Source organism: Chiloscyllium plagiosum, chromosome 2 (genome assembly GCF_004010195.1).
Source record: "Chiloscyllium plagiosum isolate BGI_BamShark_2017 chromosome 2, ASM401019v2, whole genome shotgun sequence".
Taxonomy (NCBI): Eukaryota; Metazoa; Chordata; class Chondrichthyes; order Orectolobiformes; family Hemiscylliidae; genus Chiloscyllium; species Chiloscyllium plagiosum.
The window spans coordinates 13,602,202-13,614,509 of record NC_057711.1 but is presented as its reverse complement, the minus strand read 5'-3'; the positions used below and the strand labels follow the sequence as shown (position 1 = coordinate 13,614,509).

At 45.4% G+C, this 12,308-nt stretch overlaps 1 protein-coding gene across 2 annotated transcripts; it reads left to right on the top strand.

Moving 5' to 3' along the window:
- Positions 1-1,772: 1,772 nt before the first annotated feature.
- On the top strand, positions 1,773-11,703 carry LOC122557078 (zinc finger protein 131-like). Of its 2 annotated transcripts, none has more exons than XM_043704366.1 (3): positions 1,773-2,023; positions 5,524-5,659; positions 11,492-11,682. In XM_043704366.1, exons 1-3 carry the CDS (start codon positions 1,889-1,891, stop codon positions 11,605-11,607), a joined length of 387 nt encoding a protein of 128 aa, XP_043560301.1. In that variant the 5' UTR covers positions 1,773-1,888; the 3' UTR covers positions 11,608-11,682. The 2 variants fall into 2 exon arrangements, with proteins under 2 accessions (XP_043560301.1, XP_043560310.1); XM_043704375.1 differs by lacking the exon at positions 1,773-2,023 and adding an exon at positions 2,467-3,007 and having other exon boundaries at positions 11,492-11,703.
- The last annotated feature ends 605 nt before the right edge of the window (positions 11,704-12,308 follow it).

Below are 12,308 nucleotides of genomic sequence, written 5' to 3'. Positions count from 1 at the left end.
ATAATCAATAAAATTAATGCTCATATAATGAAAATACCTGGTAAGATGGCAGTGGAGCAAGATGCACCAGCCAGAGCTTATCTGCTCTGACCATTCATTCTTTTCTCCCTGTTTTCTTCCCTTCTCTCAGCCTTGGACACCCAGCCCAGTCCTCCGGAGAGAGGACACCAGCGACCAGCAGCCCAGGGCAGTGCTTGGTGGTCACCATCAGTCAGACCACATGGAGACCCCCTGTTTTGGTCTGCTGCTGAGAGCCGTTGGAGAGAGACTGTGATGTTTATCTTCTTGTTTTTCTGACACATGGTTATACTATTTTTAGGGTTATACTATGTATAGCTGTAATCTAATTTTTTAGGGTCCAGCATAAGCTCTTCATCAGCAATGATATGTGCTTTTCCAGTACCACACTTTTTGACACTGGATGGATCAGTATGTCAATTCATAGAATCCCTCCAGTGTGGAAGCAGGCCATTTGGCCCATTGAGTCCACACTGACCCTCCAAAGAACAACTCACCTCCCCAATCCTATTCCTGCTACCCTGCATTTCCCATGGCTCATTCACCTAACCTGCACAACTTTTAACTGAGAGAGAAAACTGGAGCACCTGGAGGATACCCACACAATGTTCAGACAACAAAGGACACAAATTCAACTGGGACGGTGTAACCATCCTAGTGCGGCCAAAACAGAGACACCTGATGAAAGGCTTATGCCCGAAACGTCAATTTTCCTACTCTTCGGATGCTGCCTGACCTGCTGTGCTTTTCCAGCACCAAGCTCTCGACTTTGATCTCATCTGCAGTCCCCCCTTTCTCCTAGTTGACTTCAACTATTTAAGTCATGGTCTCTTTCGTTGAGCTGGTGTGTTTTTTGTTGCCTCACGAGGTGACATCATCAGTTTGTCTTTGACAAGGTGTTGGTGGGCTGTCCTGCCTGGTATTTATGTGTTTCTGTTTGTTGGTACTCCCAGTCCTGTGTCTGAGTGGCTTCTATATAGGGTCCAGTTCAATGTGTCTATTGACTGACTTCTGGTTGGTGTGCCAGGCCTTAAGGAATTCTCCATCATATCTTTGTTTTGACTGAGTTAGGATGGTTACATTGCTCCAGCTAATTTGTGTCCTTTGTTGTGTGAACATTCTCCCCGTGTCTGTGTGGGTTTCCTGCGGGTTTTCTCTGTCAGTCCAAAGTTGTGCAGGTTAGGCGAATGAGCCATTGGGAAGGCAGGGATAGGATTGGGGTGTGGGTTGCTCTTCAGAGGGTCAGTGTGAACTCGATGGACCGATTGGTCTGCTTCCACACTGGAGGGACTCTATGAGCTGACACACTGATCGATCAAGAGTCAAAATGTGCGGTGCTGGAAAAGCACATATCATTGCTGATGAAGGAGGTAAAAACAATGACTGCAGATGCTGGAAACCAGATTCTGGATCAGTGGCGCTGGAAGAGCACAGCAGCTCAGGCAGCATCCGAGATTTTCCTGCTCCTTGGATGCTGCCTGAGCTGCTGTGCTCTTCCAGCACCACTAATCCAGAATCCATTGCTGATGAACAGCTTATGTTCGAAATGTGGCCTCTCCTACTCCTCGGATGCTGCCTGACCAGCTGTGTTTTTCCAGCAACACATTTTTTGACTCTTGATCTACAGCACCTGCACTTCGCCCGAAACGTCGATTCTCCTGCTCCTCGGTTGCCGCCCGACCTGCTGCGCTTTTCCAGCAACACATTGTTAAGCTCTGATCTCCAGCATCTGCAATCCTCACCTTCTCCTAGTTGTCTCCGTGCGAGGGTAGGCCCCGTTTCCCTGGTAACCAGTCGCGTTTCCTTCTCCCATCCCTCCCTCTCCCGCCCGAGGGCAGGGTGAAAGGTCATCCCGCGGTGGACGCCGGGAATGCGAGGCCACTCCAGCGTCGCGGTGGCGGAGCTGGCGGCGGCCGGAGCAGGACGCGGAGAGCGCGGGCTCGGTACGACTGCGGCTGCAAGTGCGAGTGCGAACTCCGGGCGACGGGGCACCGAAGGCCGGCGGGTGAGGGAAAGAAAAAGCGAGGCGTTTGCCTGCCTAATGCGCGATTTGATGACGTAACGGCTGTACACCGCCGCGGTCGCCTTCGTTCGGGGCGGAGGAATAAACCGCACCCCCGGCAAAGCTGCTCCCCTCCTCCACCATCCGCCCGTGCGCGCCAGGTCCGTATCGGACCTCGCACCCGACCGCCCTTTAACGGTCGCGTTCGTTCGCGCGGGCGCGCGCCGGTGTGTGTTTCCGATCCCTGTTGAAGCCTTGGGAGTAGGCCTTCCGGTTGGTGACTGTCGATCCGCCCATCGACCGGAAACCAGCCAGATGACTGACCTCCGATTGGTCAGCATGCTTTTGATTGACGTTTGCCGCTTCACGCTCTCCCTTTGCATTGATTGGGCTGGAGGTTGTGGTCCCCCAGATGGTGAGTTGGCTGCATTGCAGTGGAGTCCAAAATCATTTTGGATGAAGAACCTTCGCAATGCAGAGGAGGCCATTCTGCTCAACCTGTCTGCACTGGCTATTATTGTGAACATTATTACAAAAAATAGGAGTAGGAATAGGCCAATCAGCCCGTCTAATCTAGTCTGTTATTCGATAGGGTCATAGCTGTTTTGACATTCCTAATCTTCATTTAGCTAGCTTTTCCCTATCCCCATGATTCCTCTGATCAAGACCTTCCTATTGCAACCTTAAGTATAATCAAGTACTGTGCCCCTACAGTTTTCTGTGGCAAGGAATTCCAAAGACAGTCAATTGACTGAGAGAATAAATTCTTAAATTGGCATCCTGGTGGAAATAAGGAACAGTAAGGAAAATAGTCACCGTTGGCTCTGGAAGAGTTGCGTCACTGAAAGGCAAAGTATTCATGGAATATTAAAATATTAGTAAAGCATTAAAGAAATAATGGAGGCAACTATGAAAGGCACCACAAATGTGTGTTATTTTAATCTGCATATTTACTGGACAAATCAGATGGGCAAGGATAACTGGAAGGTGAATTGTTGAATGCGTCGGATTGGTTCCTAGCATGTTGCAAAGCCTATCCAGGAAATGTTATTTTAGATATAATAATGTGTAATGAGAAAGGAATAATAAGAATTTGTGTAGATAAGGATCCTGTGGGGGTAGCAATCACAATATGATAGAAATATAGATTCGCCAACCAGATGACACATGTTTCAAATGATTGCTTGAAGAACCATAACAATAATGATTTGCATTTATCAAGTGTTTTAATATAGTGCTAAAGTCCCAAGGCCCTTCACAGGAGCATTTATAAAATGAAATTGAAAGAGTTGTTAGAATTTCTGGCCGAAAGCTTTATTAGAAGTGTCCTGAAGAAAGAAAGAAGGAAGACGGAGGAGAAATTCCAAAGCTTAGGACCATGAAAGCTGAAGGGACTGTCTCTGTTAACGAAGTCAGTAAAATTAGACATTCTTAAAAATCCAGATACCTTGGAGGCATGTACAACTGGTGCTGAAAGGGACATGGCCATGGAGGAATTTGAAAAACAAGATTGAAAATTTTTAAATCTTACTTGTTGTTTAATTAGGATTGAATGCAGATTAGTGAGCAAATTGTAAATATGAGTGGCTTAATATGAGTGAGAACATGTGTAGCAAAGTTTTGGATAGTCGGTAGTTTGCAGAAGTAAAAATATGGAGACCAGCAAACAGCGCACTAGAAAAGTCGAGTCCGTAAGTAAGAGAAGCTCAAATGACCTCTGGTGATCGTGGAGTTGGACAGTTATAACATTGTACCTATATGAATAGGAAGGATTTAGAGCGATATGCTGGCTAATGGGACTAGATTAATTTAGGAGATCTGGTTGGCATGACTGAGTTGGACTGCAGCATCTGTACATCTCTATGACTCGATGCAGGGTATACACATTCAAATCCCACCATGGCAGACATTTAAATTTAAATTAGAATAGATTGGATTAGATGTAAGAGTTTAGATCAAAGTGGTGCTGGAAAAACAAAACCGGTCAGGCTGCTACCAGAGCCACATTTGCTTCCTCAGTGCCTGCCTCCGTAACCAACTGATCCCACATGGACTTTGGACTACGTTCAACCCAGCACAGTTTGGAACTGAACAGGACAACCAGTACAGACTACAGATTCAAAACCACCAGAAACAGTTTTCTTTCCGGATCTACCGCTTCCGTGACTACCTGGTCAGGTCCACGCCCCCCCCCCCGCAACAAACCACCCTCCTGCCCTGGCACCCTCCCCTGCCACCGCAGGAATTGCAAAACCTGCACCCACACCTCCTCCCTCACCTCCATCCAAGGTCCCAAAGGAGCCTTCCACATCCATCAAAGCTTCACCTGCACATCCACCAATGTCATTTATTGTATCCGTTGCTCCCGATGCGGTCTCCTCTACATTGGGGAGACTGGTTGCCTCCTAGCAGAGCGCTTTAGGGAACATCTCCGGGACACCCGCACCAATCTACCCCATCACCCCGTGGCCCAACATTTCAACTCCCCCTCCCACTCTGCCGAGGACATGGAGGTCCTGGGCCTCCACCACCGCCACTCCCTCACGACCCAACATCTGGGGGAAGAACGCCTCATCTTCCACCTCAAAACATTTCAACCCCAGGGCATCAATGTGGCATTCACCAGTTTCCTTATTTCCCCTCCCCCCACCTTACCTCAGTCCCAACCTTCCAGCTCAGCACTGTCACCCCCATTAATCTCTCTACCCTGGCGGCTCCCTGCCTCCATTCCTGATGAAGGGCTTTTACCCGAAACGTCGACTTTCCTGCTCCTCGGATGCTGCTTGATCTGTTATGCTTTTCTAGCACCACTCTAATCTAAACTCTGGTTTCTAGCATCTGCAATCCTCACTTTTGCCTACTAGATTAGATGTAATCCAGTCTATTCTAATTTACAGTACCCTACAGTATGGAAACAGGCCCTCTGGCCCAACAAGTCCACACTGACCCTCCAAAGAATAACCCATCCAGACCATTCCCCGACCCTATGTTTACCCCTGACTAATGCACCTAACACTATGGGCAATTTAGAATGGCCAATGCACCTGACCTGCACATCTTTGAACTGTGGCAGGAAACCGGAGAACCCAGAGGAAACCCACGCAGACACAGGGAGAATGTGCAAACTCCACACTGACAGCTGCCCGAGGCTGGAATCAAACCTGACGCTGTGAGGCTGCAGTGCTAACTAATTCAGTTAATAAATCTGGAATTTAAAATTAATAAAATAAAGCTAATGTCAGTCATGGATACTATGAAACTATCATCGATTGTTGTAAAAGACTCCTACTTCCCAAATATCCTTTGGGAAATGAAATTTGCTGTCTTTACCTGGTGTGGCCTAGTTGGGATTCCAGACACTCGGCAATATTGTTGAATCTTAACTGCTCTCTGTTAGCTGAGCAAGCTAACAATAATACTGGTCAGTGGCATCCATTTCCAAGAAAAACGATAAATGAGAAAAAAGTTTGAACACTCGTTTCAAGTTGTGCTTTATTTTGCAGTTATCTGAAATGGAGGCGGAGGAGGTGTTGGTGGACCATGTTCATGAAGTACCAAGTCACTACAAGGTGGTACTGGACAGACTCAATGAACAGCGTCAGCAGGAACAATTTACCGACATCACTCTCATTGTGGATGGTCAGTATCTGGTTCTCAATCTGGGTGCATGTATTAGATTTCTTGGAGAATGGTGTTATTTAGGTCGGGAAGGTTCGGGGCTATGTTACCTTCCTCAGGATGTACAAGTTGGACCTAACTTATTTGATTTGTAAGAAGATTGTTTAAAAAGTAAAGATAATTAAGGACTTGTCTCCGTTAGTAGCAAGATCACTAAGTAGAGGAAGAGAATTTAAGTAATTGAAAGTCCTAAATGCTATACTGGTATCCTTTTCGTTGTGACCCCTTGTTTTGAACCCCTCAGTCATTGGGAGCATCTTTCCTGTATTTACTGCAGTCCTGTTTGAATTTTATGGGTTTATGTGAGGTTCCCCCTTGTTCTTCTAAACTCCAATGAAAGTGGTCTTAAATAGTCCAGCCTCTCTCATCCCCCACCCAGAGAACATTTTGCACCCTTGCCACCCTCAGTGCTTCCTCCAAGTGTTGTTTAATATGGAGGACTATCGATTCATTTGCTATGATGTGGAGGTGCCAGTGTTTTACTGGGGTGGATAAAGTAAAAAATTATATGACCCCATATTATAGGTTTATTTGAAATCACAAGCTTTTGGAGCAACGCTCCTTCATAAAGTGAAGTCATCTGAAATCTTTGGGATCTTTTCTGGGGCAGAGGTGACCTGTTCAAGGTGGACGGGTTCTATCTGAACTGGAGGATGTCCAATATCTTGGCAGCCAGGTTTGCTAGTGCTACAACTGGATTGGCAGGGATGCGGGATCCTTAACAGTAGGGAGGCAAGTGTGAGGCTGGAGGGAGCTACAGTAATCAGAAGTAGTAAAGTGAAGAGACAGGTCATGCCAATACACAACAGGGAACAAGGAATGCCTGTTGGATTAAATTGCAACTATTTCAATGCAAGGGGGCTGACAGGTAAGGCTGATGAACTCAGGGTGTGGATAGGTACATGGGACTGGGATATTATAGCCATTACAGAAACATAGTTAAGGGAGGGACAGGACTGGCAACTTAATATGCCAGGGTACAGGTGGGACAGAGGTAGTGGAATGAGGGGAGGGGGAGTTGCATTTTTGATTAAGGTGAGTATCACAGTAGTAGTCAGAGACAAAATAACTGAAGAATCCTCCAGTGAGGCTTTGTGGATGGGACTAAGAAATAAGAAGAGGATGGTGACATTATTGGCATTGTATTATAGGCCTTCAAATAGTCAACGGGGATTAAAGGAACAAATATGCAGGGAGACTAGGGAAACTTGCAGGAGCAATATGGTTGTTATAGTAGGGGATTTTAATTTTCTTAACGTAGACTGCGACTGTCGTAGCATTAAGGGCTTAGATGGGTAGAGTTGAGATGCGTTCAGTAAAGTTTCCTCAAGCAATATATAGAGTGTCCTACTTGGGAAGGGGCAAAACTCGACTTACTTTTGGGAAATAGGGCAGGACAGGTGACTGAGGTGACAGTGGGGGAACACTTTGGGACCAGTGACCATAATTTATTATTTTTAAATAGTTATGGCGAAGATAAAAAATGGTTCACATGTTCAAGTTCTAAATTGGGTCAAGGTGAACTTTCATGGCGAGTTTCATGGAATTAGACAGGAGCTTGCAGGGGTTGATTGGAGTAGTTTGTTTACAGGCAAAGGGACCTCTAGCAAGTGGGAAACATTTAAAAATGAGCTAGCCAGATTTCAAAGTCTAAGTTTTTCTGTGGGGGTGAAGGGCAAGGTTGACAGGAATAGGGAACCCTGGAATACAAGAGATATTGAGACTTTGACCAGATTAAAGGAGGCGTGGCTCAGGTACAGGCAGCTGGGATCAAGGGAATCTCTGGAGGTAAGGAAGGGATTCAGGAGTTTACTGAAGATGTAAGTCAGGAGGGCAAAAAGGGGACACAAGATAGCCTCGGCTGAGAAGATTAAGATGAATCCAAAGAACTTCTTTAAGTATATTAAAAGAAAAAGAATAACTAGAGAGATAGAATAGGACCCCTCAAGGACCAAAGTGAACACGGTTGTGTAGAACCGCAGGAGATGGGTGAGGTCCTCAATGAATATTTCTCCTCTGCGTTTACCATGGAGAAAGATGTGAAGACTTGGGAACTTAAGGAAGTTAGTTGTGATATCTTGAGGACAGTCAGTAGGGGAGGTGTTGGACGTATTAGAATGTATGAAGGTGAATAAATCTCCCGGTCCTGACCAGATACTGCAAGAGGCTAGAAAAGAAATTGTGGGGGCCCTGGCTGATATTTCTGTATCATCATTAGCCACGGGTGAGGTCCTGGAAGACTGGAGGGTAGCATTAAATGTTGTGCCCTTATTCAAGAAAGACTGTAAAGAAAAACCTGGGAACTGTAGACCAGTAAGCCTAACATCTGTGGCAGGTAAGTTACTTGAGAAGATTCTGAGAGATAAGATTTGTGATGCATTTGAAAAGACAGGGTTTGATTAGGAGCAGTCAGCACAGCTTTGTGGATAGGAGATCACGCGTCACAAATTTGTTAGAGGTCTTTGAAGTGACAAGGAAGGCAGGGCGGTAGAGGTAGTCTTTATAGATTTCAGTAAGGTCTTCGATAAGGTTCTTCATGGTGGGCTGCACTGGAAGGTTAGATTGCATGGAATCCGGGGAGCTGCAAATTGGACACACAATTGGCTTGATGGTAGGAAGCAGAGCGTAATAGTGGAAGGATGCTTGTCGGATTGGAGGCCTGTGACTAGTGAAGTGCATCAGGGTCGGTGCTGGGCCCGTTGCTGTTTGTTATCAATATCATTGATTTAGATGAGAATGTACAAGGCATGATTAGTAAGTTTGCAGATGGCACTAAAAAAGGCAGTATAGTGAACAGTGAGAAAGGTTATCAGAAATTGCAGCAGGACCTTGATCAGCTGGGGAAATGGCCTGAGAAATGGCAAATGGAGTTTAATACGGATAAATGGGCGGTGTTGTATTTTGGAAAGTCAAATCAAGGTAGGAGTTTCATGGTGAGAGGTCGGGCCTTAAGGAGTGTAGTGGAACAGAGGGACCTTGGAGTTGAGGTGCATGGTTCTCTAAAGGTGGAGTGACATGTAGTCAGGGCTTGACTAGTCTGTGAGACAGAACCTTCTCAATTTTGGCATGAGCCTTCAGATGTTAGTGATTAGGACTTTGCAGGTTTGACAAGGCTATTTTTTCTCTTGTCATTTCCGGTGCCTTTATATCAGGTAGTCTGTCTGGTTTCATTTCTTTGTTGAGACTTTGTGGTGATTGATATAATTGAGTGGTTTGCCGCTGTTTCAAAGAATCAACCATTTTGCTGTGAATCTGGAGTCACATGTAGGTCAGACCAGGTGAGAATGGCAGATTTCCTTCCCTGAAGGACATATGTGAACAAGATGAGTTTTTCAGGCAATTGACATTACAAGAAGATTCTTAATTTCAGATTTTTTTTTGAATTACAAATGCCATCATCTGCCAGATTTCCAGACGATTAGCTGAATTTCCCTCCAAGGCCCCAAAGGAAACTTCCATATCCGCCACAAATTCACCTGCACCTCCACACATCATCTATTGCATCCTCTGCACCCGATGTGGCCTCCTCTATATTGGGGAGACAGGCCGCCTACTTGCGGAGCGTTTCAGAGAACACCTCTGGGACACCCGGACCAACCAACCCAACCACCCTGTGGCTCAACACTTCAACTCCCCCTCCCACTCTACCAAGGATATGCAGGTCTTTGGACTCCTCCATCGCCAGACCACAACAACACGACGGTTGGAGGAAGAGCGCCGTATCTTCCGCCTAGGAACCTCCCAACCACAAGGGATGAACTCGGATTTCACCAGTTTCCTCATTTCCCCTCCCCACCTTGTCTCAGTCAAATCCATCGAACTCAGCACCGCCTTCCTAACCTGCAATCTTCTTCCTGACCTCTCCGCCCCCACCCCAGTCTGACCTATCACCCTCACCTTGACCTCTTTCCACCTATCGCATTTCCGATGCCCCTCCCTCAAGTCCCTCCTCCCTACCTTTTATCTTAGCCTGCTGGACACACTTTCCTCATTCCTGAAGAAGGGCTTATGCCCGAAACGTCGATTCTCCTGTTCCCTGGATGTTGCCTGACCTACTGCGCTTTTCCAGCAACACATTTTCAGCTCCTTTCTGGATTAATAACCCAGTGATAATATCACTAGACCATTGCTTCTGAAACCTTTTTAAGTAAATAACCATGGTGCAAAAGTGCATGCATGTCAGTCATTAATTCCCTTCAGACATACACACACAACCTTATATGTCACAAGTTCACAATTAATATGGAATAATCAGATCAACTATGATCTTTATAGCAGGCTCAGGGGGCTGAGTGGCTTGCTCCTTCTTCTAATGTTCTTAGATAGAGACATAAAGGTGTACAGCCCAGAAACAAACCTTTCGTTCCAACTCGTCCAAACCAACAAATATACTAAACTAATCTCGTCCCATTTGCCAGTGTATGGCCCATATCCCTCCAAACCCTTCCTATTCATGTAACCATCCAGATGGCTTTTAAATGTTGTAATTGTACCAGCCTCCACCACTTCCTCTGGCAGCTCGTGCCATACATGCACCACCCTCTGTCTGAAAAAGTTGTCCCTTAACTCTCTTTTAAATCTTTCCCCACTCACCCTAAACGTATGCTCTCTAGTTCTGGATGTCTCACCCCAGGGAAAGGAACTTGCCTGTTTACCATATCCATACCCCTCATGATCTGGTCAGCCTCTACAAGGTCACCCCTCAGCTTCTGAAATTCCAGAGGAAACAACTTCAGCCTATTCGGCCTCTCCCTCTAGCTCAAATCCTCCAACCCTGGCAACATCCTTGTAAATCTTTTCTGAACCCTTTCAAGTTTCATAACATCTTCCTACAGGAGAGAGACCAGAATTGCACACAATATTCCAAAAGTGGTCTAACCAATGTTCTGTACAGTCACAACATGACCTCCAAACTCCTGTACTCAATACTCTGACCAATAAAAGAAAGCATACCAAAAGCCCTCTTCACTATCTTATCTGCTTGTGACTCCACTTCCAAGGAGCTATGAACCTGCTCTCCAAGGTCTCTTTGTTCAGCAACACTCCCTCAGACCTTACCATTAAGTGTATAAGTCCTGCTCTTATTTGCCTTTCCAACATGCAGCACCTTACATTTATCTAAATTAAACTCCATCTGCCACCTGTCAGCCCATTAGCCCATCTGATCAAGATCCTGTTGTAATCTGAGGTAACCTTCTTTGCTGTCCACTACACCTCCAATTTTGAAGTCATGCAGTCTACGAACTTACTAACTATACCTCCTCTGTTCACATCCAAATCATTTATATAAATGATGAAAAGGAGTCGACCCAGCCCCGATTCTTGTGGCAAAAAGATGTTCAAAAGATCCCACAAACAGCAGTGTGATGTTGGCAATTCTTACATCTTGTACTCCTATCTAGATGCAGGGACTGCAACTGTAGAATTTTGGTGAAGTCTGAAAAGGTTTTCTGCTGCACTTCTTTAACAGCTGAATGTGATGTTTTGTTTCCATTAAATTGATTGAAAGATAAATGTTTGCTGGCGCACAAGAAAGAACTTCCCTCAGAAATGAGATGCTATTTGGATATTGTACTGATATCTCTGGAGTGCTTAAGGTTAAAATAACCACTTGATTTCAAGTGCTCCAGCTGAGCCACAGTAACATAGTATGAACAGCACTACTCTCACCAGCATTGCCTAGCGAGTCACTTGTTTATTAGAGACGTCTGAGGACGCCTTGGCAGAGAATATCCAGGAAACGGTTTTGCTTTATAGAATAAAATGATTTATTTCTGTCCTTTCTGTTTGCAGGCCACCATTTCAAGGCCCACAAAGCTGTCCTTGCTGCCTGTAGCCAGTTCTTCTGTCGATTTTTCCAGGATTTCAGGGAGGAGCCCTTGGTTGAGATTGAAGGTGAGTTATCATAGCTACAACAACTTCTTCACAGAGATCAGCTGACTTGGTCTTTCGTATTATCTCCTGCTTGGATATCCATGAATCCAACAGGGTCTACCAGTTCAAAGTCTTCTTGAATAACTTCAGAGTTTTTGTATTCTGGCTTAACTGGAGTAATTTTATACCATGTAGAGTCACAGGCAGACAGGTAGCGAAGAAGGTGTTTGGAACACTTGCCTTTATTGGTCAGTGCAATGTCTATTGGAATTGGGATGCTCTACAGGACATTGGTTATGCCACTTTTGGAATACTGCTTTCAATTCTGGTCTCCCTGCTTTAGAAAGGATGTTGTTAAAATTGAAAGGGGTCAGATAAGATTTACAAAGATGTTGCTGGGATTGAAGGGTTTGAGCTGAAGGGAGAGGCTAAATAAGTTGTGGTTATTTTTCCTGGAGTGTCAGAGGTAGAGGGGTGACCTTATAGAGGCTTATAATATCATGAAGGGCATGGACAGAGTGAATAGTGAAGGACATTTTCCCAACATAGGGAAGTCTAAAACTAGAGGGTGGAGGTTTAAGATGAGAGGGGACAGATTTAAAAGGGAACTAAGGGGCAACTTTTTCATGCAGAGGGTGGCATGTGTATGGAATGAGCTGTCAGAGGAAATAGTACAAACTGGTACAATTGCAACATTGAGAAGACATCTGGTTGGGTCATGAACAGGAAGGATCTA